This window comes from Fusarium proliferatum (genome assembly GCF_900067095.1).
Source record: "Fusarium proliferatum ET1 genome assembly, contig: FPRO_scaffold005, whole genome shotgun sequence".
Taxonomy (NCBI): Eukaryota; Fungi; Ascomycota; class Sordariomycetes; order Hypocreales; family Nectriaceae; genus Fusarium; species Fusarium proliferatum.
Window position 1 is genome coordinate 1,979,202 of NW_022194794.1, and position 27,511 is coordinate 2,006,712.

General features: G+C 50.2%; 9 protein-coding genes across 9 annotated transcripts; 4 read left to right on the plus strand and 5 right to left on the minus strand.

Annotated features, from left to right (window-relative positions):
* Nucleotides 1-336: 336 nt before the first annotated feature.
* On the minus strand, nt 337-4,686 carry FPRO_10899 (uncharacterized protein; the record flags this gene model as incomplete). Its single annotated transcript, XM_031231912.1, has 8 exons — nt 337-560; nt 617-845; nt 902-1,152; nt 1,206-1,452; nt 1,505-1,951; nt 2,011-4,299; nt 4,358-4,546; nt 4,606-4,686. The coding sequence occupies 8 exons, from the start codon at nt 4,684-4,686 to the stop codon at nt 337-339; spliced, it is 3,957 nt and encodes a 1,318-aa protein (XP_031081902.1).
* A 760-nt stretch (nt 4,687-5,446) lies between these two features.
* FPRO_10900 (uncharacterized protein) lies at nt 5,447-9,069 on the minus strand (the record flags this gene model as incomplete). Its single annotated transcript, XM_031231913.1, has 2 exons — nt 5,447-8,853; nt 8,913-9,069. 2 exons carry the CDS (start codon nt 9,067-9,069, stop codon nt 5,447-5,449), a joined length of 3,564 nt encoding a protein of 1,187 aa, XP_031081903.1.
* A 578-nt stretch (nt 9,070-9,647) lies between these two features.
* Nucleotides 9,648-9,936, plus strand: FPRO_10901 (uncharacterized protein; the record flags this gene model as incomplete). The annotated part of the gene is made up of 2 exons (XM_031231914.1): nt 9,648-9,713; nt 9,763-9,936. The coding sequence occupies 2 exons, from the start codon at nt 9,648-9,650 to the stop codon at nt 9,934-9,936; spliced, it is 240 nt and encodes a 79-aa protein (XP_031081904.1).
* A 93-nt stretch (nt 9,937-10,029) lies between these two features.
* Nucleotides 10,030-13,304, minus strand: FPRO_10902 (putative isoleucine--tRNA ligase; the record flags this gene model as incomplete). Its single annotated transcript, XM_031231915.1, has 2 exons — nt 10,030-12,816; nt 12,876-13,304. 2 exons carry the CDS (start codon nt 13,302-13,304, stop codon nt 10,030-10,032), a joined length of 3,216 nt encoding a protein of 1,071 aa, XP_031081905.1.
* A 1,236-nt stretch (nt 13,305-14,540) lies between these two features.
* On the plus strand, nt 14,541-15,822 carry FPRO_10903 (putative hymA gene; the record flags this gene model as incomplete). Its single annotated transcript, XM_031231917.1, has 4 exons — nt 14,541-14,645; nt 14,705-14,762; nt 14,822-15,303; nt 15,358-15,822. 4 exons carry the CDS (start codon nt 14,541-14,543, stop codon nt 15,820-15,822), a joined length of 1,110 nt encoding a protein of 369 aa, XP_031081906.1.
* A 408-nt stretch (nt 15,823-16,230) lies between these two features.
* FPRO_10904 (uncharacterized protein) lies at nt 16,231-17,924 on the minus strand (the record flags this gene model as incomplete). Its single annotated transcript, XM_031231918.1, has 4 exons — nt 16,231-16,746; nt 16,803-17,432; nt 17,487-17,761; nt 17,843-17,924. 4 exons carry the CDS (start codon nt 17,922-17,924, stop codon nt 16,231-16,233), a joined length of 1,503 nt encoding a protein of 500 aa, XP_031081907.1.
* Nucleotides 17,925-18,942: 1,018 nt separating this feature from the next.
* On the minus strand, nt 18,943-21,425 carry FPRO_10905 (uncharacterized protein; the record flags this gene model as incomplete). The annotated part of the gene is made up of 2 exons (XM_031231919.1): nt 18,943-19,296; nt 19,356-21,425. The coding sequence occupies 2 exons, from the start codon at nt 21,423-21,425 to the stop codon at nt 18,943-18,945; spliced, it is 2,424 nt and encodes an 807-aa protein (XP_031081908.1).
* Nucleotides 21,426-23,570: 2,145 nt separating this feature from the next.
* On the plus strand, nt 23,571-24,692 carry FPRO_10906 (uncharacterized protein; the record flags this gene model as incomplete). Its single annotated transcript, XM_031231920.1, has 3 exons — nt 23,571-23,970; nt 24,033-24,151; nt 24,288-24,692. The coding sequence occupies 3 exons, from the start codon at nt 23,571-23,573 to the stop codon at nt 24,690-24,692; spliced, it is 924 nt and encodes a 307-aa protein (XP_031081909.1).
* A 1,911-nt stretch (nt 24,693-26,603) lies between these two features.
* On the plus strand, nt 26,604-27,452 carry FPRO_10907 (uncharacterized protein; the record flags this gene model as incomplete). Its single annotated transcript, XM_031231921.1, has 1 exon — nt 26,604-27,452. The coding sequence occupies one exon, from the start codon at nt 26,604-26,606 to the stop codon at nt 27,450-27,452; it is 849 nt and encodes a 282-aa protein (XP_031081910.1).
* Nucleotides 27,453-27,511: the final 59 nt, after the last annotated feature.

Here is a 27,511-nt window from a genome sequence, read left to right on the forward strand (position 1 = left end):
ATCAACTTGTTGGTTGATTTACGCACCTACCTTAAGATACTATCGCATCGACCTCATAATAAGACACCTTACCTACAGTTGAGCAGGTACTTAATAAACAGGTGTCTTCCAAGTAAGGACACTTTTATTGCCACTGGAGTATTAACTAGCCATCCATACTTGCTATCGTGTTTGCAGTATAGCCCTGCGAATCAACTTTTCCCAGCCTTGACTCCCCTGCCTCGCCATGAAAAAGCCACACGCCATGAGCTTCAGCGTACTTACATGAAGCTCGCTAGGCACTGAGCAAATACACACACATCGCCCCCTCTTCAACACTGCAACTCAATAACCCCATCAGAAGCCAAAACTGTCGAGCAGGGAGCCAGCATCTGGCTCTTCAAATGTCGTGGGTGGCGGTTTGACCGTCTTCTTGTTCTCCCGATGAGAGTCGAATTTAAGAGTTGGCGAAGGCAAGTCGGCAACCACCAAAGAGCTTCTCCGGCGAAGCAGCTTCAGAGGGTTGACCTCTCCACCAAGGCCAGTTGCTCCAGGTGACTGTTGGAACTCCCAATTACGTACTATTTCACAGTCAGTGAACATGTGCTTGGTACCTGTATTGTAGTCTTGCACTCACCTATATCCAATCCCAAAAGATCGCATCCCATTCTGTCATATAGCTTGGCGCTGTGCAACACAAACTCCCACTCAACTTTCGGTGTAATCTTAGATGCTCCTCTCAAAGTTTGCAGAGTCTGGTGACGTAGATGTGAGTAAAGGACAACCAATGCCGGGTCGTCAGTCAAAAACAGTCGAGACTTGATGTCAGGTGAACAAGGTGTTTCCAAGAGAGTATACACCGGTGTCTATCAACACGTCAGCGATTCAGCCCGTATCCAGAACTTGACAGATCACAACGCACAATAAGTGCCCGTACGGCCACATCTTTACGGCCGAGCATCCAGAAGGCCCATGCAGCCAGCCAGCGGTTACCCTCCTGCGCTGCGAGTGGGAGCACTGTGTCTTGAAGAAGACGGCACAGGACAGGGCCGTCATCGCCTTCATAGACACGCGATATTGTGATCGCTAATTGCATGTCTTTCAGCTGATTCAGACAAACCTGAACAGCGTCGTGGAGGTGGTCCGCAAGAAGGAAGAATGCCGCAGCATACTCTGTTCACAATCAGCTTTTGTACGAGAAGGCCGCTACCCAAAGGATATCTTACCGAATCGCCGCCTACTAAGCAAGGCATAGGCATTCTTGAGTGCTGCCGATCTCCATTTAGGGTCTTCAAAATTGTTTGCCAGCAGGCGTTGAGTGGCTGCCTGCTCCTTGTTCCAGTTTGCCATTCTCCACAGACCTTGGAGGACCGTCTTCTTCCGGAGCGCGAGGTAGTAAAGGCTGCAGTCAACCGGGTTTTTGACCTCGTTCTTTGTGTACTCGTTTCTGGCGATCAGCTCGAACTGAGCTTTCTGGGAGGTGTTAGCTACCGTAACAAGTTCGTCAGATCGGAGTAGTGATTACCAATGCAGTAGGATCAGTGAGCCACATGAACAGGCCACTTTCACGAGCATGTTCCCAAAGCATACTGCCATGGTTTTGCCGCGATACGAAGTCAACCAGAATATCTTGGCTGTTAGAGTGGAAAGCCCAGTTGATTTCACGCCATGAGAGGTGCATCTCGTTGGTTCGTCCTTTACGGAGGGCATGTTGACGGAACAGCAGCATGAATCGAGCACCATTCTCGTCCATCGATCGCCGATGTCTCTCAACAAGGGCAACGCATTCAATAATGTCAGCGAGCTGAATCTGTTCGTGTCCTGAGAGTTGGATGATATCGATCTTGACGAGCTTCTCGTTGATCGAGACTGCGGTCTGCTCCGTGAATATATCCTCGTCATCCGTCTCATCCGTGTTGCTTCCATTCAGATAGGCCCCAGAAGACTTGTCAACAGCTAAAGTATGACTTTGCTGAACAATTGGATTAGCACGACGTGTTGTGTCCTCGGCATGATGGAATTGTCACTTACCTCGGGCATATAGAATTCGCTCAAATCCATTCCCAGGTAGTCATCCAGCATTTCGCCGTCAATGTGGTATTTCAGAGTCTTATGCAAAGCCACCAAAATGCGCCTAACAAGGGTCGCCTTCCCTGAAAGGATGCATTGCATGAGAAACTGGGGATGGAAGACTGGTAAGGGGCCGTTGAATCTTTGAACAACCTGAAATAAGTCTAGTTTGCCATCTTTTCGCAGAGGAAGACGCAGATCAGTCTTCATAGACTCGGAGATTCCAACGTGCCTGTCCTGCACAAACATCTGGTTGCCAGCACCAATAACCAGGTGGCCGTCGCCCAGCCAGGTTGAGTCACCAATTGGATGCGGTGTGAGCTCTCGAATGCTGATCTCGCGAATTTGTGCCCAGGCTGGGCCCTTGTTGAGATAATCAAATCGCATCTGAGAGAGGAGGATGATTCGGTAAGGGAAACCAACGGCGAGAATAGACTGGCCATCGGGTGTTGATGTCCAGTCAAGATCTTGAATCACCTGGTGTTCTTGAAAGTTATTCTCATATTCGAGACGAGCACCGCCAATGTCCCAAATAGTCAATTGCGATCTCGACGAATTCACGAGGGCAGCTTTCTTCAACGTACTGCCACTGACCAGTGCTGGCTCAGAAACTCCCGTCTCCGTGGTACACGTCGATAGCCATCCAACGCTTCGCTGTTCGGGGTCAACCCGCGCAGTCCAAAAGTCCACACGGCCCGTGTGTGTATAAGAAATGGCAACATCGCGAGCGAATATATCGAGAAAGCCCGAGACGATGGGCTGCGAACCGGCAGGATCAACTGGCAACACATAGGCCAGACTCTTTATGTCCTTAATTTCAAAGCGACACAGTTCCTCAACATTGGCTCCGGCTGTTGTCTTTGGGTCATCAAAGTAGCGAGGCAGTTGAACCTCCCACACGATACCGTGTCCTTCCGACGTTATCGTCGCAATATGAGCAACGGTATAGTTCTTGACATCTGATCGAGGCAGAATGATGAGGCACAGTGGCTTCCCTAACACCTCGTAGTCACATTGGGAGAGGGCAGTAGCTCGATTTGTCCTACAATCCCAGAGCGAGAATGTGTCATGGCGGAGGAATACCACAAAACGCCCCTTTCTCAGCACACATATGCGATGTATGTGGCCCTTCTCGGGGATAACGCTCCCTCGTGTCAAGGTCAGGCCCGAGTTGTCCCGTGGGCTCAACATATGCTTCCACACGATACTTTCACCGTCTCTGGTTCGAGAGACCACCGCTCGCCCACTGAAATTTCGGACGATCTTGGTAATCGAAGTCGAATGTCCAGACCAAATTGTTTGAAGGGCGAGGCGTCGATCATTGGTCATGGGGTCAAAGAGATCAGCAACGCTTCCAGTAAACACGCCTATTCTTCCGTCGAATGCATGCAACATAAAGTGAACCTTGCCACTCTCCTTGTCGCAATACGTTTGTATCTCTGTGTGAGGCGTGTCTTTAGCCGGAAGGAAGTTGCTGAGAAGCTCAAAGTGGACATCCTTGACTTGAGCCACCTTAAATAAGGTTGGTGAATTCGCGGTACTGCTGCCAACATTCTCGAGCGCCCATGCCGACATGATGCCCTTCCCATCAAGAGCTATACATATTTCTGGATTCTTAGTCGCGACTGCTACTAGGTGATCAAGGGCAACGGGGTCGTCGGTGGTTGAGTCGTCAGACATTCGCGCCTGGACAGCTTGTTCTACAGAGGCTGTGAAGTCTCGCCCGTCAAGAACCAGAGCGAAGCGCATGTCCAAGCCCTCTGGGTTCTCTTGCGATGGCGCACAAAGATCCACTTGTCCCCATAGCTGCCAATGCTTCCCGTCGGGTGTGTCAGTAGGTGTCCAAACTCGTATGCATTTATCGAGACATGTAGTGTATAGAACATTGTCGGAGGCCTGCTCGACATGGAACGGTCTGCGCCATCTCACAGAGGTTATGATATTCGGGTGTCGGAGGTATGTGAGATCGAATCGGACTTCGTCGGCACCAAAGTTGAGTCTCCTCCAGACCTTGATCAAGTGGTCATGATGGCTGGACGTGGCGATGTATCTCGAATCGTACGACAGTAAGGCATATTTGGCGATGCTCGGCAGCTTCTTTTGCCAGAGACACCTCGGTTCGGTCTTGGTGTCGAACAGGGACAGGTATTGCGTACCCAACAACAGCTCTGCGGAGCTGCCCCAGGACAATGTACACGGCACGTCGTCGGGGTTCGGATAGGGAATCTCCAAGGTCGATTCGAGCGCCCACTAGTAGAGTCGTGAGCTGAGTTTCCTAGGCATTTATCATGAAATCGGGAATTGGAACCTTCAAAGTGTCTTCGCGCGACCCGAATGGCTTGTACACACGGACTTGGGTCAATGTGCAAGTAGCGATCTTGCCTGTTGCTTCGTCGAATGCGATAGCTTCTAGCGGTTGTTCGCCTTCATCGTAAACCGTCTGAAGAATCCCATGGGATCCTTCCAAGATTGCAAAGGCGCTGCCTGTGATGTATACCTATGCAGCATCAGTTCATCAGCTGGGTTAAGAGCTCAGGAGTAGAGCTTGGTATTTACATTAATGTGTCGCGAGTCCCAGTAACCCGAGGCAAGCCCTTGGAGCCTCGAGCGTGGGTTGCCCGGCAAGACGGCCTTCATGCTATTAAGGAGAACAGTTTGCGCGCATCTCCAAGGAATTGTGATGGCGCTACTTCCCCTTTTTCGAGGCGCAAAGGGAGACGAGCTTGAGATTTGACGGCTGAAGCTTTGGTGAGCTAAGTCGCCAGAGTCAATCAATGCAATAAACGGAGTAGACTACAGCGTGATTAGAGGTGACATGACCCCCCCCCCACACACACATCCGGCTCATGCACAAACCCATGACGATAAATGCCATGCCACCCTAGACATCCTCAATTACACAGAAGTTAGAAGCTAAATACAATTTGGTCGTTGGAATAGTGTTGATGTTGTTCCTCGTCCATATCATATAATTAGAACTTTAGCGTATATTAACATTCATGTAATGGCTTAGCCCATCATGGCTCGACGTCCACAACACGGCACATTTGACCATCTACACTGCTAACAACGAAAAGACACCCAAATCTATATGCATAGACACGATATTCACGTCTACCTACTTGAGCAAGTTCGTGCTAAGTAATGAATTTGTTTCAAGATCAGCAAGTTTCATGAACTATTGCCTATCCAACGCCTTCGACGGATCGTCACCATGCATTCACATATAACAATAACGCTAACAGAAAGGGGTATCCTTTTATCAAACAAGTCATCCAACGTCAGAGAAACACATCCAGATCATCCATAGCCAATCCAACTTTTGCAAACCGCCAAAGCCAGCTTCACACATGTTTCTCCCTGATGTATATACTAATAGCCATCCTGATCGACAGGGTTATTGGTTTGTACTCATACGGCCACGCAGCTGATCCCCTCTTGGCAATCCTGGTGGCCGAGATTGTGGTGTAGCCGATAGTGTTCTCGGTGATTGAATACGCACAGATCTTGTGGCTGGCGTAAACTTAGTAGTAGTGGTCTGTCGTGGGAGTCCAAATCGCGTGGCAGATGGTCGCGCGCCTAAGGATCTGCTGATGATGGCTGGGGAGTTTGGCTCCGGCGAGGAAGGCAAAAGTCCAATCGTGCGCCCATTTGGAGGCCTCACCCCAAATGATCTCGCAGCTACTGGCCGCCGTGAGGGTCCAGGCCGGCCAGGCCCTGCTGTGCTTGCCAGGTCCTGGTCGAACTCGGGGTCACGAGCCTGGGTATCGCGCTCTAAATGCGATGGGACCGGTGCCATCGGTGTCGTTGATGGCAGACCTGAGAACTGGCCAGGTCCTCGCGATGCAGGCCTCAAAGATGGCGAGGCTGGTAGCTCATCATCTTCATCGGCAGGTAGCGAAAACGCTTCATCATTCTCGTCCGCCTCTCGAAGTGGGGCCATGGATCCTGGTGGCATCATAGTCGACATGGAGAATGGCTGCCCAGTCCATCTAGTCGGTGTCTCGAGCGGTGTACTGGAGTAATCAAAGCCCCTATCATTGCGGCTGGCCAGTGACCGCCTCCCAGACAATGCTCGCCAACTTCCACGTGGCCATGCAGCCGGCACAGATTGTGGCTGTGCGCGAGTTTCAGGAGCCATGGATCGAATTCTATCACCCCGTTGACGCCAATATTGCAGTACGCGGTTACGCCTTTCGCGTTCGTGCTTCCTTTGAACTTCGATTGCTGTGTGACCCTGTCCACTTTGTTGTAACGATGCGATTGACCAGGACTTGAGGGATTGCCGTTGTTTGTCGGCTGCCCAAAGCTGCCAGGCGTCTGTATCCCGCTGCTCAAGGTCGACGGTGTACACTTTCCAAGCTTCTAACCATCCCTCTGCATGTTGCAGTTTGGCATCTTGCATGCGCCTTTGGTCAACGTCCGCTTGACGTTTCCATGCATCAGCAATTAGGATAGCCTTTTGGGTATCTTTGTGGGTTCGCAACTCTTGTATCAAGTCGCTCCGTGCCCGATCCTCCATCGCCAATACCCTCCATCGATCGATAGCAGCAAAGAAATTGCGTTTCTTTCTAGCAGAAGAGACTTGCGTATACCTAGCCATCAGATACCTCTTGACCTGCTGCTTGTCTTGGTCCCTACGGCTCTTGATCGCTCGATCAAAGACTTGTAACAATTTAGTAGCTCCGAGATAGAGTTGAGCTCGATCTCCTAAACGTGACATGTGTGACGAATCACGCTTAAATTGCCTGAAAGTCTTGACAACATTGGACTTTGCTTGCTCCTCATAATACTCTTCTGCTCTTCGGCCCATGTCCGCATCCTGTTCGGTACATTGGAACCATCGGTCGAACACTCGCGTCACCTGAAGATACTCGCGCCTCCACTGGAATGCCTGGGCTCTTGCCCTCAAGTTCCACTCATCGAAAGCAAGGCTTGCCTTCTCAGTCATCAATCGCTGGCGGTACCCGACCGCCCTTCGACTGACCTCAGCTTGGTCCCACCATTCTCGAAGATATGTAAAGGAGTGCTGGATATCTCCAATTCTCCTGGCAGTGTTATATAGTTGGCTTTCAGTTTCTACCATGCCCTGCCATTTGTGAATGGCATCCACTTGGAGTCGCAAAGTCGCCTGTGTCTGTATTGCTTTAGAGAGCGCCTTGTCGTGAGAAGCCTGTGACAGCCACTTTGACATGGCTCGTGTCCTATTACGCGAGGCTGTCATCTGACGGCCGAGGTGTTTGAGTCGGTGACAAGACCACATATCGAGGACTCGCTGGGTTCTACCCTGCTCGTAAGCCCGAGCAGCTTCTATTGCAGTGGCCTGTAGACTTTTCTCTTGGGCGACAATCCGCTGCCACTTCTTCATAACCACAGCTGCCCTCATATGATCGGTGGTAGGTTCACGGAGTGCAGGGGCTTGGCTCCATGATCGGAAATAGCGAAATCGTATCATATGCCGTCTTGCAACGGCGTCTCGTTCGAGACGGCGTGCAGTGCGATCAGCCCAATGGTTGAAAACCTTGCTTGCGAGGTAGATCTCACGAGCCCTGGCGGCCTGTTTGATGAGCTTGCTCTGTTCTCTTTCCGAACTAACCTGCTGCTCGGGTGTCAAAGGGCCTTCTTCAGCGGGTTGTTCGTGTTGAGGTATTGTGTTTCTAGTGTACTCTTGAGTTACAGGATGATGAACGATTGTGCCTTCGTGTTTAGTTACAGTGTTAGATCGAGCCGCTGTGGTTGGAGAATGGACTTCTGGTGGATTTTGGATTTGTGTATGTTGAGAGGATTCTGCTTCAGGTTCTTCGGGCTCTTGGAGTTGATGTGGGGGCTCCTCAACTGGGCTGTGAGGTAATTCATCATCATCATCATCGTGACGCGATGGCTCGTCAAAGTGCTCCTCTTGCGGCGTATTCCCTTGTATTAGAGAAGTCGTAGATCGTATAGCATTACTTAGAACAGAAAGGGGTCGATGCATAAATGACTGAGCGGAAACTGGCCTTGTGTGTATATCTGTTGGGTCCTTGAGCGAAGTTTGAGTGTGCGGCTCGAGTCCATTGACGTGTGGAGACGTCGCTGTTTGATGCCCGGTCACTGGTGGTCGATCTCCAAAAGGTTGGGCTTCAAAGTTCCTTACATCTGCTGAAGCTTCTTCGGGAATGCTCGGAAAAGAAGGAATCCGCTGTGCAGGCTGTGCTCGACGACTCGCAACCAGAGAGCGCCAGCGGCTCATGGCTGAAGAGACAACTGCCTTTCGCATTTCCTCATATGCACCCTCCTCCTCCTCCTCCTCCTCCTCCTCCTCCTCACCGTCGGTCTCGGAAAATTCCAATTCATCCTGGGGGTGAGGGTGCAGTTCTGGTGGAGAGACTGATGGTGACGGTGAAGCTGAAGCTGGTGATTGTGGGACTGTCGGTCCAGTCGTGGCATGGCCGTTTTGTAGGCCTTTTTGTGGAGTTAGTTGCTGGCGCGAGATGGAATGGCCCTGGCGACTCGATGAAGATACTGCGGGAGATGTAGAGGTTGAGGTTCGCGGCGACGCAGTAGTATTATCACCAAACTCTAGGACGATGCCCATTCGACTGAGGATAGCTTGGAACTTGTCGAGCAAGTTGCCGTCGCCTCGCTCACCGCCAACGCGGAAGACGAAAGTCGACAAGTGGTGATCTGAATCGGGGTCAATTCCATAGGTCGGGAGCACGACGTCGTACGCCTTGAAGAGCGCAGCAGCAGGGAGGGGTTTCGGCTCGGGCGCTGAGTCGAGCAATTCCTGAGCGGCGACGACTACCGCGTGCAGCGCAGCGATGTCTAGGCGCATCGGTCAGTATCAGATCGGATCGAAACAGCATCGCAATAATAATACGGACCTTCGTTGGAGTAGTATGGGTCTTGGCTAGAGGGTGCCCGACTGGCATTGCTCGAGCGGCCATCATCAGACGGTGAGACCGCTCTCTGCGCAGCCGGTGACATCGATGCTGCTGGTGAAGTCGCATTTAAGCCCTGGCGCGAGATTTCGGAGGGCATGGACATATAATTAATTATTGGCGAGCTGCCCACATCCGTCATTGACCCATAGTCAAGAAGTCGGTGTGTTTCTAATGAAGCGCGAGCAGCTGTTCTGCTGTCTGTTTGTTTATTTATTTAGTAAGTGAGTTGCACAAATACAGAGTTGCGAACAGTCAAACTTCAGTTGACTTCGAGTATTGCGCTTCAGTAAATCGGGTTATAAGAATGCAAGAATAGGAATCAACAAAGATGATGCCAGCGGCGCCTCTCGAATTGCACTGCCGTAATTCGACGAGGGGGTCGTATCCAGACAAAGCGCAACCTGATTTCCAACCGGATAGAAAACGCACGCGAATTTGCGCGGTCGCGATGTCAACGGCCAACAGCTAACGTTAGCTACCTACCTAGCTCGGACGTGTAAAGTGGGTGGCTGGTGCAAACACGCCTCATGGGGCTTGATAGCCGTACTGTGTTATTCGATGATCCATCGACACTGTATGAGCAATACTTAGGTAGTGTTTTCAGTACCTACAGGTAGGTACTGGCCAGTCATTCATTGTCTTCAATCATCTATCTCCATCTCTCACAAAGTCACCATGAACCAGCAAAGAGCTCGTCCCATTCAGAAGTTTGCTAAAGCAGTCTCACAATGCTCTGTCGAGGTCTGAATTCTCTTGTCATACATGCACCAAATCACTAAAAATTCGGTAGGCAACGGCATATGGCAAGTGTATCGTTGCCGACTATAACGCTGTCCACAGGGATAAGTGTGCCAAAGAGTTTATGAGGCTCAAAGATTGTTATTTAGTATGTCATCCTATTTATTCGCTTTTAACGGCGACAAGTCTGACACTGTCACTGAAGGCTGCATCTAAGAAAACATGATGCACTCATATAGCCACAAATAATACACTTTGATCGAACTTTTTGTTTAATACTTAATCTCCTACATAAACTTCAATTTTATTGCCCAAAGATTTACAGCTTGAGTAATCTCAACAAAAATGTTGCCTGTTGGACCTCTTGCTCCTCCTCTGCGATAAGTCCCTCAGTCTGTGGTTCTGCTCCAGTCTCTTCTAGTGGTCGGCGCAGGATCTTCTCAAACACTGGATTCTGGGACTTGAAAGCACCAGACAAGCCAATATCTTCAGGGTCTGCAATGACACGGTACTCCATCTTGATGTCGTCCGTTGGCACGAGACCCGCCTTCTTTCGAAGCCTCTGTACACGGTTGATGATCTCACGTCCTAGACCCTCAGCTGCCAGCTCAGGGTGAATCTCAGTGTCCAGGATGGTGAGCACATCGCTATCAGTGTTGATCTCCAAGTTCTTGGAAGACTCATCCTCCTTAATACCTCTGCGTACAACAAGATCGCCCTCTTCCAGACGAATCCCGTCAACAAAGATCTCCTTGTCACGGACGTATCCTTGGACCTGCTCGCTGGTAAGGAGAGGCAGTCCCTTCTTTACGCGGGCCATGTCCTTCTTGAGCTTCTTTCCGAGAACAGGCCAGTCGGCAGTGACGCTGTATTGAACGTTGTACTTGGCTTCGTCGCTCGAGAGCACGAGGTCTCGTACATTCAACTCCTCGCTGATATACTTCTCAAGGGACTTGACATCCTCAAGATATTGAGGATCAGAGTGAATGACCACCAGTGTCTTGAGAGGCTGCTTGAGACCAATGGTACGGCGTTCACGCGATACACGAGCAAGTTCAATGACACGCTGCATGCGACCAACACGTCGCTCCACCTCCTCATCAAACAGCTCTTCGCGGACATCGGGGAATGGCAGGAAGTGCACACTTCGGGGATCCTCGCTTTGGAGCTCCTTAGGAATATGAGGTAGAAGCTTGAGGTAGATGTTGTCAGTAAGGAAAGGGGTGAAAGGTGCCAGTCCACGGCACAAAGTGAACAGCACCTCAAAAAGGGTATTCAGGGCATGGAGGGTATCGTCGAGACCATTCTCTCCCTTGAGTCGCTTTCGGTTGAATCGAATGTACCAGTTTGTTGTGCTGTCAATGAGACCAAGGAGCCTGGGTACGACAGTGTACAAACGGTATGAGGCCATCTCCTTGTTCACGAACTGAAGAAGGCTTTGGCAAACTGCCAGAACCCAGCGGTCCATGACATTGGTATTGCTTGACTCCAACTTAGGATCCCAGACGAAGTCCACGCCTTCTGCCTTCTTAAGCAGAGCAACTTGGCCCTCGAAGAACTTGTAGCTGTTCCATAGCGGCAAAAGGACCTTCTGGACGACCTCCTTGACGCCAGACTCCTTGAAGCGGAGGGGCTCGGCTCGCACGACAGGTGAGTTGATGAGGTAGAGTCGAAGAGCATCAGAGCCGTATTTGGACATGACGATAGAAGGGTCGGGATAGTTTTTGAGACGTTTCGACATCTTCTTTCCATCCTCCGCAAGCACAATACCGTTGACAACACAGTTCTGGAACGGCGACTTGCCAAATAGGTGAGTTCCCAGCACTGTCAGCGTGTAGAACCATCCACGGGTTTGATCCAGACCTTCAGCGATGAAGTCCCCGGGAAACGACTGATTGAACTTATCAACGTTCTCGAAGGGGTAGTGTTGGCTGGCATAAGGCATGCTTCCGGACTCGAACCAGCAGTCAAACACTTCCTCGATACGCTTCAGTTGACCCTTGCCCATCTTGCTGGGAATAGTGATATGATCAACTTTGTCGCGGTGAAGATCAGACAGATCACCGTCATATCCACTTAGTTCACGAAGCTCTTGAACACTTCCAACGCACACTCTCTCCTCCAGATCATCACTCACCCAAAGAGGGATGGGGGTACCCCAGTATCGGTTTCGGCTCACGTTCCAATCACGAGCGTTGGCAATCCAGCTGGCGAATCGCTTCTCCTTGACAAATGATGGAACCCAGTGGGAACCTTCAATGTTCTTTAGCATGTCGGGGACGATGTTTGGGATGCGGATGAACCAAGATGGAACGGCCCTGTAGATAAGGGGAGTATCGGAGCGAGGGCACATGGGGTACGAGTGCTTGAGCTGAGACTCATTGGCGATGCGGCCGGCGTTCTTGAGGTGCTTGATGATGTGCTTATCAGCCTCCTTCACATGCAGGCCCTTGAAATCGGAGACTCGGTCAGTGAAATGACCGGTGTCGTTGACGGGGTCAGGGGGTGGTCGCTTCTCGGTAATGATACCTGCAGCTGCGGCAACATTGTAATCGTCTTCACCGAAAGCCGGTGCCTGGTGGACGATACCCACACCACTGTCATCTGTAACGTAGGTTGCGTTCAAAACCTTGAAGGCAATGTCCTTGAAGTCCTCGTAAAAGTAATCGAAGGGGGGGGTGTATTTCCATCCCAGCATATCCTTGCCGAGAACTGTTCCGAGCTTCTTGAATTTAGCCTTCTTGGGATCCTTGTATAAGGTACCAAGGAGCTTCTCGAGAAGGATAAAGGTCTTTCCTGTCTTCTCATCCAGAATCTTGACATACTCGAAGTCAGGGTGAGCTGCAAGACCAAGATGCGATGGCAATGTCCAAGGGGTGGTGGTCCAGGCAAGTAGGTTGACTTCAGGATCGTCGACAAGGGGAAATGTGACGACAACTGCAGGATCAGTGACATCTTGGTAGTTCTGGTTGGCCTCGAAATTGCTCAGGGCGGTGGTGAGAACAGTAGAGTAGGGCATAACTCGGTGTCCTTGGTAGACCTGGTCCTTGTCGAACAGTTGCTTGAAAACCCACCATTCAGACTCCATGAACTTGGGGTCCATAGTCTGAAGGAGCGCGGTTAGCTATCTGGCTGGGGGTGTAGATAGAGTGTATGATTCTTTACCTTGTAATCGTTGTCGAAATCAATCCAACGTCCCAAACGCTCAATGGTGTGTCGCCATTCGCCGGCATATCGCATGACAATGGATCGACACTCCTCGTTGTACTTGGCGATACCGAGTTCCATGACGGCAGCCTTTCCAGAAATTCCCAGCTTCTTGTCAATCTCATGCTCAATGGGCAGACCGTGTGTGTCCCAGCCAAAACGTCGCTCGACGTGGTAGCCCTTCATGGACCAGTAACGAGGGATAACATCCTTGATGGTGGAAGCCAAAAGATGGCCGTAGTGAGGCAGACCGGTCGCAAAAGGAGGACCATCATAGAAGGTATATCGAGGGCGTCCTTCGGACAGTTCAACTTGTCGCAGGAAGGCATCGATTTCCCGCCATCTTTGGATGATGGTCTCCTCTTCTTTCGGGAAGTCGATCGACATGATTGTGGTGGTTCACCTGTAGGAGGAGGGGTTAGTGGACAAAGTTTTGAACGAGGTGATATGAGGGATCATAGAAGTGGCGTAGTCGTGTTCGAGTAGGTAGCTTGGGGAATGGACAAGAAGAAATGTTTGACTCACCGGCGATGCCTTGAAAGTGTCACTACCTTAGGTATCTGCGACAAACCGTTGATGGAGGGGCAAGTTTAAGAAAAAAGGCAGCTCACTCACCCGCTCGCGATGGTGGGTGAGTCAAGCAAGAGCAACGGAACCGGAGGTGGGGTCCAATTTGTGCCCCGCGTCTAGGTAAGGTACCTATAGGCAGGTTAAGGTACCTTCTTAGTTCCATGGAGGGGTTGAAAGGTCGGGTTCGATACCCATCATAATCACAACACTCTCTGTCCATAATTGCTTATAAGCGTAAACAACGAATGCTAATAGTTCAAACTAGGATTAATTTACATATAAAGTACCTCAAACACCCTAACTACCTGAGATTTAAAGATTGTCTTTAAGCGATTCTAGTCGACTAGCATAACACTTACCTACTAACCCATCAAGAGATGACATAAGACCGCCGACACCGGCAGATAATGGATGTACCTATGGCCTCAAATGGTACCAATGCATATGGATCTTGGTAATTTCTAGACCAGTTTACAAAGTATCTGTAAGATTTGATGCATTGCAACCAATTTCTCTCTTCAGCAATGGCACTAATCATAGGTCGGGTCTCATCATTGACTGAGATTCGTGTCTCTCAAAAGCCAAGTTTACAGCGCTCCAGCACTAAAACGACCAGGGCTTGTTGGTGCGTGCGTGGTTGCTGCCCGCCAGACAAAGCAAAGCAAATAGGGTCGAGCTTGATGAAGTGTTTGTTTATTATATTCTTGCTTGGTTTTTCTAACATCAACCCACTCTGGTATGACCTTAGCATACATGTTGCCGGCGTCTGCATCTCATCCTTCCGCTTGGATCCATTGTAATTGAGGTGAATAGCCCCTGTGTTAGGTTCTCAAGGGAGCTTAGCTACTAACTTACTCGCCGCTATTCGGTTCTGAAACCAAAACACTACCTATCGATAACAAACCTGACGTCGCAAGACCGTCAGGTGCATACCATACCATTACCAGCAACTAACTCACTTTACACAAACAACACTCTGAACCGTGATAGGTTCTTGTGTCGCTGTGATACCTTTGTATTCCTTCTTCCACAATCGCATTATAATCTCGAACCATGTCGTTCCTGTTTGGAAGAGCCCGTACACGCACAGTAGCCGATCTCCCCAAGCAGGCCCGCGAGCATGTCTTGAAGCTCGAGGGGCCACAGGGCCCTTCCAAGGTAGCAATCATATCACCTCACCTCGATTCAAGGTCAAACACTAACACTGACTCTGAAAGGCCGAAGAGCTTGCCCGAGTCTTGAGCCAGATGAAGACTATCCTGCAGGGAACTCCCGGTACGCTGCTTCGCCTTTCCCCACGAACCCCTGACTGTATGGCTAAGACATCTTGCAAGAGGCCGATACCTCTCCAGAACAGATCTTACAGCTTGTGACTGGCCTCATCGACGAAGATCTCCTCCACCTCCTCGCCGTCAATCTCTTTCGTCTTCCATTCGAGTCACGTAAAGATACACAAGTCATATTCTCCTACGTCTTCCGTTTCCGCCCCGCCACCGCCGCCCCCAAAAGCGACCCTCTCGCACTATCATACGTTGTCTGCAATCGACCCCAGGTTCTAGTTGAGCTATGTCGAGGGTATGATCACAAGGAGAGCGCTACGCCAGCAGGTTCAGTCCTACGAGAGCTACTCAAGAATGAGGCCGCTGCGGCAATCATTCTTTACGACGACGGAGACGAGCCAGGCTCGAGTTCCAAGGGTCTGAATGCCATTGACCGTGATCGACCCCAAAGTGGTAGGGGCGTGTTCTGGAGATTCTTCGATTGGGTTGATAAGAGCTCCTTCGAGGTGGCAGCAGATGCTTTCACCACTTTTCGAGTGAGATTGGGTCACGGTACCTGAATTACTTTCTTCTACTGATACATACTGTAGGAACTCCTAACACGCCACAAGGACCTTGTACCAAGATACTTGAACGCAAACTTTGAACTCTTCTTCGACAAGTACAACAACATCTTGGTGCAATCCAACAGTTATGTGACCAAGCGCCAGTCCATAAAGCTTCTCGGTGAGATCTTGCTTGATCGCTCCAACTATAACGTCATGACTGCCTATGTTGATCGCGGGGAGCATCTCAAGATATGCATGAACCTGTTACGCGATGATAGGAAAATGGTTCAGTACGAGGGCTTCCACGTATTCAAGGTCTTTGTTGCAAACCCACACAAGTCAATTGCCGTCCAGAAGATTCTCCTCATGAATCGCGATAAGCTTCTCACTTTCCTCTCTCACTTCCTCGAGGATCGGACAGATGATGAGCAGTTCATCGATGAGAGAGAATTTTTAATCAAGCAAATCCGCGGCATGCCCTCAGTTCCCGTTGCTCCTCAGCGGTAAACGTATTCATGCTGCGTCGCCTACTTACTCTGGACAAACATGTTCTCACTATACCATTTTGCACTCGTGCGGCGTTTTCAATGCTTTTCTTGCAACCGACAGCGATTCATGAGGCCAAGGAGCACAGTTATCTATTCATCACGATGGCATAGCATGATTTGCAGTTTTGTCTTCTTTTTTTTGTCCCTACAGTACGTGTGTTGAGTGCTCCTAGCGGTAGCATTGATTGCAACCAGGCTATGCATGTCGTTTCGCCGATCTTGGTTCATGATATTATTATACAAAAAGACGCTCCCAACGCCCCCTTGCTCCCCGAATGTGGCCAATTAAATATGACACAAACTCTATAACTCCAATTTGTTTGTCAACAAGTGCCGTCCTGGCGTGTTGCAGCTTTCAGGTGGATGCTTATCGTTGCTGCTTTGAGAGCAAGACGTTTACACTCTCTCGCGCATTTTGAGTAGCCCAGACGCTATCTTTTCCACCACGGCGCCACTCGTCACCCGATGCATGCTCTCCACCTCCTCTGGGCGCTTCTCCCATAATGACCTCGAGGTCTCTTTTCTGAGAACTTAGCCAGTTCTTGATGAAGTTGGTAGGATCCTTGCCAAGAGACTGGAAGAAGGAATGCTTGGCCTTCGACACGGCGATCGCTTGAACCACCTTGGCGAGCTGGTCGTCAAGCCCCGTCACTTCCTTGAGCATTGCAATGTACTGAGGGTTGCTGAGCATAGGCAAGAGAGTATCACGTAGAGGATCGTCCACAGGAACCTGGATGTCATAGATCGTAGGCTGGGGATCCTTGTGAAACTCCTGGTCAACTCGAATGGTGTATGGCAAGCGAATTGGCTCCAGAGGTCGCAGGTGTTGCTGGACATACTCGTTGAGCAAAGGGATGTGTCCGATGTCGCCCTGCCTTACAACCTATGGTAATCGTCAGAGCCAAGTCAATATCAGCAGAGGTATATGCATAAACCAACCTTCTTGAGAGGCTCATTGCACCGGAAATTGCGCTTCTCCTCATCTTCCTGTAGTCCAAGTAACTTGATGTACTCCCAGAGAGCCATGACAGCCTCTTGATGGGTAGCATCTTTCATATCAACCACTTCGGCAAGCTCAGGGGTCAGTTGGTATCTCTCGGGTGTCTCCTGACGGAACAAATTGATGGTGATGTTTTGGTTTTCGTCTCCATTTCTCTTGAAGGTGAGTTCATCGAAATCAGCGGCTGCTGGAAGATTGGTAGCTGGTTGGTTTCGGACCGGAGCATCTGGCTTCTTCCATTCCACTGTCTGTTCGGCGCCTGTTCGGAACCGAGATCGGTCGAAATCGACTGTCAAAGACTTGAAGAAGTGCGAGAATCGGGGTTTCTCTTGTGCTTTGGACTTCTGTGCTGAATCGTCTGTCTCCTTTTCTTCTTCTGTGGTTGACACCTGTTTCTTGGGCTGTTCTGTCTCCTCGTCTTGATCGTCGAGTAGACGACCTTCAATCTTGACTCGGTACGACGCCTCCATGCTAGGGGTAAAGTCAAACGAATCAGAGTTCAGTCCATTGCTCTGCCAGATTTGATCCTCGACCGTGTTGTTGATCCAAATTCGCAATGTTTTGTATCTCTGAACCATGAATTAGTTGGTTCCTCCCAATAAACTTATTGTTGTCGAACATACCTTGGATCCACGGCTGGTATAGTCGACAATGTCCAGACGCTTTCGTGTGATAGTAGCATCAATTCGACGTTCGACATCTCGCAGTTCTTTGTACCGCTGAACACCGTCTGGATCAACAATGCTGTCCTCAACTCCATCGGGAATGTTTTTATCTGTAGGCTTTCGACTACGTCGCTTAGCTAGCTCACTGGCGTGAGCCTGAACCTGTTGTTGCTGAGCAATCTGTGCCTGGGTGAGGGGAACCGAAGGGTGAGGTCCAGAGGACATCATGGGCCCTGAGAAGGCGTCCATGTTAGTAGATGATTGATAAACGTGGTTGGGTTGCGCAAAGGATGGGGGATGGGTTTTAAACGTACCAATTCCACCACGTCGCTGATTTGTCGCATGAGGCGAGCGTTGCGGAACCTGCTGCGCATAAGCGCGATACTGAGGCTGCATTTTACCGAGAAAAACAAAGTCTTGTGTTGGGGTTCGGTAGGTGTCGGCTGGTGGGATTACAGGTTGATCGTGTCGCGTCGCATCGCATTGCTGCGTCGCGAGAAAATGGTAACCGCCAGGACCTTGGCTTAGGTAGTTCCTTACCTAACCTTATTACTCATCCAGTCACGTGATCTGTTTCACCTTCAACGATACCATGGACTAGAAGTCGTTCATCCTTTTTGTGTGTACCTAGGTAATTGAATATGATTTATATCTAAGAAATGCTGATGTCTCTGAATGGCACTGGACATGATCCAGTTCCACAGCTCTAGAAAGGGTGATCTGGGCTTGATCATAAACCAAATACCATCCCTGTCTTGATGGATTGGTTCTTCATATATCAGTAAAGCCTCAGAACAACGAGTGCCCAACCCTCGTCGCCCAACTATAGTTCCTATCCATAGCCCCTACATTTCTGACTAGCCTTGCCTTCTGAATAGGGTCTCAGGAAATACAGGGTGGCATCCAGGACTGTCAAAACCGGCTGGAGTTGATCCAGTGCTCACACCAAACACATCACCACTTCTCCTATCCCGAGCATACTTGAAGATACTGCACCGGTGCAGTCTTGACCTCAGCCTCCAGCACTTTTGCGGCTGTTTTCCCCAAAATCAACACGAGAACATATAGGATGCTCGAAAACAGTTTTCCGACAATGGCGTAAACCTATCTGGTGGTCCGGATTGCGCTTCCTCAATTCGAGAAACCTTGCGTTTGGGAACCCATCAAATAATTACCATTTGGCGGCTCTGGCCATCCTTCCTCCACAACGCTAAAAACAAAATGCACTCCAAAATAATGCATTGCCAGTCCGCTCAGATGAATAAAACTCCGCAATTAAGACGCCGCGCTCTCGATGCCATGAACGTACTGAATGTGATCGATGAGAGGCAAAAATGACAAATGTCTTCGACTGTAAGAATCTGAAACTCGTCGAGATCCGAGTTCGTTCGCACCATTTCTTCGTTCAGGACCCTTAGAATGCAGATCCTAGCCCGTTCCTCGATTGTCTCTTGCTGAAGCGGTTGCGTTTTGGCGCGGGATCTTCACTATTCCCCTGATTCTTACTCAGGTGGTTTCGTCCCTGTCGGTCACTGGGCCCGAAACCATCTGAATAGTTCCCTGGGCCCCCCAAAGTACTTGATGGACTTGAAACCTGAGACGACATGTCGGCAAATCCACTATCACCACCATAAGAGGTAGTCATGTTCTGAGACAGTGCCATGTCCCTTGCCCTCTCGAGACATTCAACCCAGTCAGCGGCAGCGGAGCCACCTTCTTGGGGCGTGGATGAGGACTTGGCCTCTTCAAATGTGTAGTGGTGGCCGCCCTGTAGAGAGACGTCAGTGCGCTGCCTTAAAGACACAAACCCAATCAAGTTTCACTTACTGTATTGACACACCACACCATTTGACCCTTCGCGTCCACCTGGGTCTTCCAGGTGCAATCTGAGCCAAGTAGAGACAACTCCTGCTTCGCTCTTTTCTCCTCTCCGCCAGCAGGAGCAAGGACAATTCGGCCGCTAGATGTGATCATTACCAGGCGCTGACGCTTCTTAGTAGTGCTGCCGATAAAGAAACGAGACAACTTCTTATGTCCTTCTCCTGGTTCTTTTCCGTGGGGACTTGAAGGTAAAGGCGTCGAGACCACCATGAGATCACCCAACTTGAGAATGCGCTCGTTATTCTTAGTCAAAACGGGCGACCATTCAATGTCAAGCTGTGTCGGGGGGGGGAGTTCAGTTATTATTCTCGATGGTCGATTGTTCCCGTTGGAAGGAATGGCTTGGGATTGCTGTGGAGGCCTGGTGTTAGACGAGGTGGAAAAGCCGTTGAGCTGAATAACTTGAGGTTCCTGGGGGGGCGGTATATATGGGCGGAGACGGGGTGCCTTGGTCCTCCAGAGTCCTTTCCCGAATGGATGTCCATCGAAGAATTCATGGTTTTTAATGTGCTCGACCGTGAGACGTCTGGCTGGTTCAAGGACCAAACACCGCTCCACGAGGTCTCTGGCTGCTGGTGGAAAGCCAGGGGGGAATTCGTATTCAAGATTTACAATCTTCTGAAATGTGAGATACTCACTACCTCCCTTGAAAGGAGGTCGGCCAGCCAAAAGCTGGTACACAATGCAGCCGAAAGCCCACAAGTCGCTAGCCTTACAGGCGTTCTTGTGTGTGAGAAGCTCAGGGCTCACATATTCAGCGGTACCGACAAATGATGCTGCACGACTGTCATCGTCCTTTCCAGGATCTGGCGCACCGCTGGCTGATGCGGCTGAAGGGTCTTCGCGTGGATCTCTGAGTAGTTTAGCAGTTCCAAAGTCCGTAATTTTGACGTGCATCTGGTCATCCAACAAAACGTTTTCGGGTTTTAGATCTCGATGAATGACACCCCGAGAATGCATGTAGTCAATGGCGTCGAGAATTTGTGCACCATAGAACCTGGTGCATTCAATATCGAAGGTGCCTGTCTTCTTCAAAACACCCAAGAGCTCTCCGCCATTGCACAGATCGAGGACGTAGTAGAGTGATGTCTCGTCCTGAAATGTATAGTATAGCCGGACAATTCCGGGGTGCTCAGTAAGTCGGTTTAGTGTGTTCTTTTCGATGTTGACATATTTGATCTTCTTCTCCTTGATGATATGCCTCTTTTCGAGTACCTTCACGGCGTATTCTTTGAGAGTTTGGCGATCTGTCGCCATGTAGACTGTACTATAGGAGCCCTCGCCAAGAACTCGCCCGAAGGAAAAGTCGCGGACGCCCTTTTTGACCTGGCGGACAACAGTACGTCCATTTGCATCAACCTCTCTGCGGACCCCAACAGCCGCTCCACGCTCCTGCCAGTCCTCTCTGCTGTTTGGGACCGGCGCGTCACCTGCGTAAGGCTGGTTCTGCTGTGGTCCGCCAGGACCAGATGCATAGCCAACCCCCATACCTCTTGAGCTCCTTCGAGGGGGCAATGGGCTGCCACCAGACATTAAACCTGATACTGGTCGGCTTGAGTTGTTGAAGCGGTGGGGGTCTCGTCGGCTGGACTCTCTCACAGGATATGAGTGGTTTGGGCCAGGTTCTGGCGCACTGGAAATGCCGTAAACGGAGGACCTCGACGGCTCGATTTGAGATGGCTGCGGATGATTTACGGAGGGGCTTCGATCGGAAGTAGGGTCGGAAGGTTGAGCGGATGGGGTAAGACGAGGATCGGTAAGTGAGGTTTCGACGCCGGCATCTATAGGGTCGAGGCGGATTGCATCATAGGATGAAGGCGTGGTGGATGCGGTTGTCGGTTGAGGCGTAGAGGGGAGGGCTGATGTTGAAGTTGAGGCGGAGATGGACGTATTCTGAGCAGTCGAGTCGGGCCCAGGAGGAGAATTCGAAGATGGGTTAACAGCCTCAGCAGCATCGTCAGGATTGGCGATGCGCAGTCCGCCCAAAGCCTGAGAAAGGCTCAGGTCCCCATTCATGGTGGGCGATGGAGGAGCCTGGGGCAGATGCTCAGGGGAAGTGGGCAGGCTCAAGCTCGACTCGCACGGGGAGGAGAAACGCGAGTCGTGAGCAAGGGACGGTCGGCCACTGGCGGCGGCTTGGACCGTGGAGCATCACCGATGGATGTTGAGCAGGGCTGTCCAGGAGAAGAATCGACGGGTAAGGTAGATGGGAGTATGCGAGCGAGGTCGGTTTGTGAGGTTAGCAATAATAAATTAAATCCCGGATTGTTGCGTCGTTGCGTTGCGTTGCGTTGCGTTGCGCTGGTGGTTGCAGTGGTAGTGCTGTAACGAAACTGATAAAGTCTAGCAGGCCCCGTCCGTCAGCCAACAGCACCTACCTAGCAAAATAGAGGTACGAGGCCCCAGTCTAGATTACGAGAGTCCAGAGAAGCGAGAGACGCCTTAGGCCACCGCCAACCTTGTCTTTAAGCCCAGGTATAACACCTCACCTGAGGTAGGGGCTTTGTTTGGTAAAAGGAGAGACTGCAAGCCCCCATTGTTTTTTTGCAAGGTGCCTTACCTTATCCTGTACTCCGTACCTGTCTTGTATTTTGGTGAGAGGAGCACCAGCCACGAATATCTATCCTGAGCCAATCTCTAATTCACTAACGTGCTAGGTGTACTCAGTCAGGTATAGAGTTTGAGGTATAGACTTAGTAGTTGGCAAACTCGAATATTGATCTGAGAGCACGGTCTGCGAGATGTCCTGGTCACTGTTGCAAAATGGCTGGTCCGTAGTCTGGGCAAAATGCTGGCCTCGATACTTTTATACCAAGGATAACGACTTAAATATCGGATCGGGTTCAGTTTAAATAGGTACCTACCTGAAGAGATGGTTTAGGTACAGAAGCACTTGTCCCGTCTATCGTGGCGCTAAAAAAAAATACCTACCTACTAACCTACTTGATATTCAACAAGCACAGCAAATTGCTAGTGAGAGCATTTCACTAACCCAGACATGGAGACGACGATATCCAGGATCTATGCCTCGGTGCTGTTCAACAATCGCGATGCCCAAAAATAGAATTGATGTATAGGTGAGTGCGGATGCCATTCTGTCCGTGCTCTTGGGACTCAGCCTGTTTCAAGACATTTTAGGTAGGATATCCGTAGTGGAGGTAATTAATCAATACTTTTGAGGACGTAAAGCGGTGATACAACAATATTGCATATGACATTTACTATCATGATTTGTATAACAATAAACACATTCATGTTGTGTTTATCATTCTAGGTTATCAAACACCGTAGTGCTTTCCATTTCCATGTGGTAAATATTAGGTATCTCCCCTCAATCTGAGAAGCATCATTGATTCCACGTATTGATCAGATGCACAATCATGACAACATCATTGCTGAATTACAGGGTTCACTGCAAACGTGGATATCATATCATTCAAAACATGGGGATCTTTCTTGCATGCATATCGATATCATTACCATCACTTAGTTCTTCCAGCGCGGCGCAGCACCTCGTATCAGCCAGAAACCACGTAAATTCCAAGATGTATCTGTAAATCGAGTATCTCGTGATGGATAGCCGCGTAATAGGGACACCATATCGGATTATCTATACTGCTGAATACTGGATTTTGTTTCTAATCAGCCACGTAGGTAATGAGGTATAAAGGACGTTATCCACCATATCTCAGCATCTCTTGCTGGGGGCTGAGTAAGTACTTTCGTAAGTGTGATGTCGTCAGCCTCCTACCTATTGAATCATGGAAGCACCAAAGACAGGGCATTGAGGGAATGAGGAACCACGAAGCCATAGCTTATGACAATAATCAGAGAACACTGTTGAATTTCACCGCATAAGCAGACATCAACCAACTCATTACCTGTTAAGATGAACACGATACCCTAGTATATAATTAATGCCTTACCCTAGAGCTCAAGAGCTACCCACCTTACTTATATGGAAATTCCTATTCTTGTGCTAAGTTTTTCAGTACCCAGACTGAACAATCCAGTCTTTGGGAAGCTGCGTCCTGAGAGATGTTAGGAACAAATACATACCTACACAAGCTATTACGATGTTGTTTATCCATGTTTCCACAACCATACGTATGACGCTTCATTGTGAAAGCCTAGAGTGAAATCGGCCCATCACCCTACAAGATGCTCCGACTTCAACCTACGACGATCAAGATAGCCACACGTGATATTAGCGACGCTGAGCGCCGAAGTCGCTACAGGAAGCACCTAATCAGTCGCCAGAAGGTCAATAAAAGACGCAATGATCTCATCCAGCATGATCAAGAAGCTGCACTTGAAGATGCCCTCAACTACAGGATCGTAACACCAACCACTGACTCTAGCATTGGACACGACACGCCAGTTTCAGATGGTAGAAACGAGTCAGACGGTGAAGAGGAATTAGGAACACGAGTTCCCCAGCTTGACTACGGTACCGCCAGTTCCGAGGAGACCACCTACAGGGACGTTGATCACGGCATCAACCGCCTGCACCGACAACCAGACCAACATCGACTTCCTTTCCGCCCGCGGCAAAGCTTGGGTAAGCCAACAGACAATCAATGGCGAGATACGATCGGAACTGAGGTACTAACAATTTTGAAGATGACCATGGAGATGCGGATACCGCGCCTGCCCACACGCAACCGCACGATAATGGTAGGGATGGTTCCGTGACGGATGAGGATGAACGCGATACGATAGAACAACTTTTGGCGGCAACTGTGAGGGACACTTCCCCAACCGAACTCCTGCCACTGTCATTATTATCGGGATATGTATCGATGAAACCCCCTTGAATTGCATGGGTTGTGGCGAAATGAAAGATAAGCACGCATAGGCTAATGGGCATTTGTTTAGCTAGACGGGTCAACGTATGAAACGGAAGAAGTTAACGACGACCTCTCGCAGAGCCTGGGAGAAGTTGTAGAACCCCCCGAAGATGCTGGTGAGCTTTCAATCTCACCGGCTGACGAAGGGTTTGAGCCTATGACACCCCAAAGACATTTTCCTGTGTACAGTGATCGCCTGCCCGTTGAAGGACAACCCCAAACTCCAAGACAGCTTCCAGAAGCGCGCCATCAAAGCAGGTTTGATGGAGCTTACACGGCGCCAGTTCGAGGACGGCGAGTGAGAGTCGAAATTGACGACGCACCAGTGACAGTAAGGAGAAGGCGTGCTGGACGCAATACTAGCCCAGTAGGGTTGAGAACACCAGGATTTCAGGGTTTGTATGGAGGCAGTGAGAACGCCGACGATGTGTAATGTGATTTGCCGACAGACATCCGTGGTGATGTCAGGTGGTCCAGAATTATCGGCAAATGCAAGGAGTACGAGGATCAGTCTTGCTAACACAAGATAAACAGAGCATAATATTACAGTGGACTGCTGGTTTTGCTGATCAAGCAGGGTGTCGGTTGAAGTTATTAACTCAACGCCTTCCTTACCTTACCTTGCGTTAGTTTGTTACTGAATCAGGATAATCAATTGTTCATGAAGTTCGTTACCAAGACGATGTCATGGAATTAAAGGAGCATTCCTCCCTTGGGTCTTGCTTCTCCATTAGTGAGTGATGGAATATCGGTGATAGTTCCTTTGTGATCCGTTTGGGACAACGGGCGCGGACATGGATCTGTCCTCACAAACTCGGGCAGGTTCGAATTTCAGTTGGTCCGGCTCCGGGGGGCTCCAGATCCAGCCATTCGCAGCAACGAAAATTCCAGTTTTGTCAGACTGGATGTGCCTGGCTTGGCTGTGGCCACCTCAGGCACCAGGAGAGACGACAGCAGAAAGACACTGGACGTCCGGCGTTCTATTTGATCCACTTATTTCCCTTGCTACTACGGAGTAGGTATATAGGTACCTTACTAGTAAGGTTTTCCACTACGCAAAGTACGTACCGCTTGAAACCGGCTCGGAACTACAAACTTCCAATCCGAGTGAGCCATTCCATGGGAGAGAAGATCAGGGCAGAAACAAAAACTGACTCGGGCTGGGCGGAAGCCCGGGTGGATCTCTTTGCGTCCCATCGGAAAAAGATTGGTCAATGTCTAGCTGCGGATCAGAAGCAAAAAAAAAAATTGGCTGAAATGGGGGCTCGGCTCTGAGGTCTGATTGCTGAGCGAGTGCTCAGAGTGGCACCAGGCAACTAGAGTCAAGTCAAACGTTGTCCATCCAACCAGGTAAAGGCTCAAGACATGCTGGAGACCCGCCCAGACGCCATGCCCCTTACGGCAGAGAGACCCCTAACAATTGTGCAACCCAGAAGGGGTCAAGCGCGAATTAGAGCTGACCATTAGACAGTACGTACCTGACGCTGCGAGGTGCCTTAGCTTCAAGCTAGACCACTTTTAGGGCCGGGAGGTTTGCGATAAGCTGATGGCGTGCATACCGTATGCGTACTGTCTTGCACGAGCCCCAGCTGCAGCTTGCTGAATCCGATACCAGCTTCTGATGCTGCCCCATGGCTATTTCGGACGTACGGGTATCTTCTCGGAGTACCTATACGCGGCGTTCGCCGTTCGGGAGACCAACGCACAGTGTTAACTCCAGTAGCTGTTAGAGATCGGAGTGAGGCTGCATGGGTTGGGTGGATGCGTTAAAGAGCAAGAGAGCACCTCAACCTGGGGTAAAGAGCCACTCACACTTTCACACCCCTTCTTCGTCTCTCTACCTACCGACCTACTGTACTCACAAGTTCTTTCCATTTGAGCAGTCCTCCCCTCGCATTCTTCTACAGCTTTTAATCCTCCTTCTTCCTCCCCATCAATTTCCTCCTCCTCTCCCTCTCTTCACATATCCCATCCATCTCAGGACATAGCAACTCCAAAAGTCATTCCCCTCACGACTTGTCTTAAACCACATCCACTCACTTAGTACTTACCTCATTATCCACCCTCTCATCCTCACCTTCGCGTGCGTACCTTGCCCTCGTGCCTCGTCCTGGCCGCACCCATCGCGTTCTTCCACTGCTTCTCTCTATCTCATCGTCACTTATCAGGCTACATCTCGCCGACGCCCTCCTCACCTCTTCTCTTGAGCGAACTCATCATCACCGCGTGTCCCGGAGACGATACGCTATAGATGGTTTGTGACAACACTGACTACTAACCTTGCAAACATTCCCAGTTTCCCATCACAGATCAGAACAGGACAGAACAGAATACTCTTTTTAAAATGTCGTACTTCAGCTCTCAGTTCTCTTCCTCTCCTGTCCTTACCATGTCTCCCCAACATGCCCACCAGTCAATGGGTATGGCAAGCTTCGGACACCACACACCACCCCGATTTGCACCTCTGCCAAGCCAGTTGGCTGCTCAGCCTGTTCGACCTTCTGCAGCTGGTAGAAAGCGTTCCAGGGACGAGGCCTCTGAAAACCTTGAGCCTGACATGAAGTCCCTGCCCGTTGAAGAGCCCGAAGAGGAATGGATCTACGGCCCTGGCATGACCCTCATCAAGAAGAGTACTCGCTACGTCACAGACGCCAGCAGCCAATCCGGCACCTGGGTTGAGGAGAAGAAGGCTGCTGAAGAGGCCGCCATCAAGGAGGTGCGCTCTCTGATCAGAAACCCCAAGCTGCAGCGCGTATCGCCCACTCTATCCAGAGCACCTGCAGCCAGCACTTCTCCCCTCCAGTCTGAAGTCAAGCCTGCTATTGAGGGCCCCGTTGTCGATAACTTCACTCTGCACCTTGGCATCGGCTGGCGAAGAATCAGTGAAGAAGAGCACATCCAAGCCGCCGCTCGTGGTTGGGCTCGCTACATAGAGAACCACTTCCCTGTTTCCAATGCTCGAATCCTTCTTGAGAGCAACGGTCTCCAGTCGTATCTAGTGGAGACCAACGAGGGCTTCTTCCTATTTGCCGAGAACCTCCGTCAAGGCCAACTTGTCAGCCAGAATGCTGAGGGCGTACTCCGAAATCTTCAATGCTCTCCTCCTATTTTTGACGGAATGGAGGTTCTTTCAGCAGCCGAATCACCGCGACCAACCAACGCCGTCCCTGATATGGACATGGGGATGGACTAGAGAAGCCTCGTCCGGGAACATTTCAAATTTTCTTCTTGACGCATCTTGTACTTGCTATT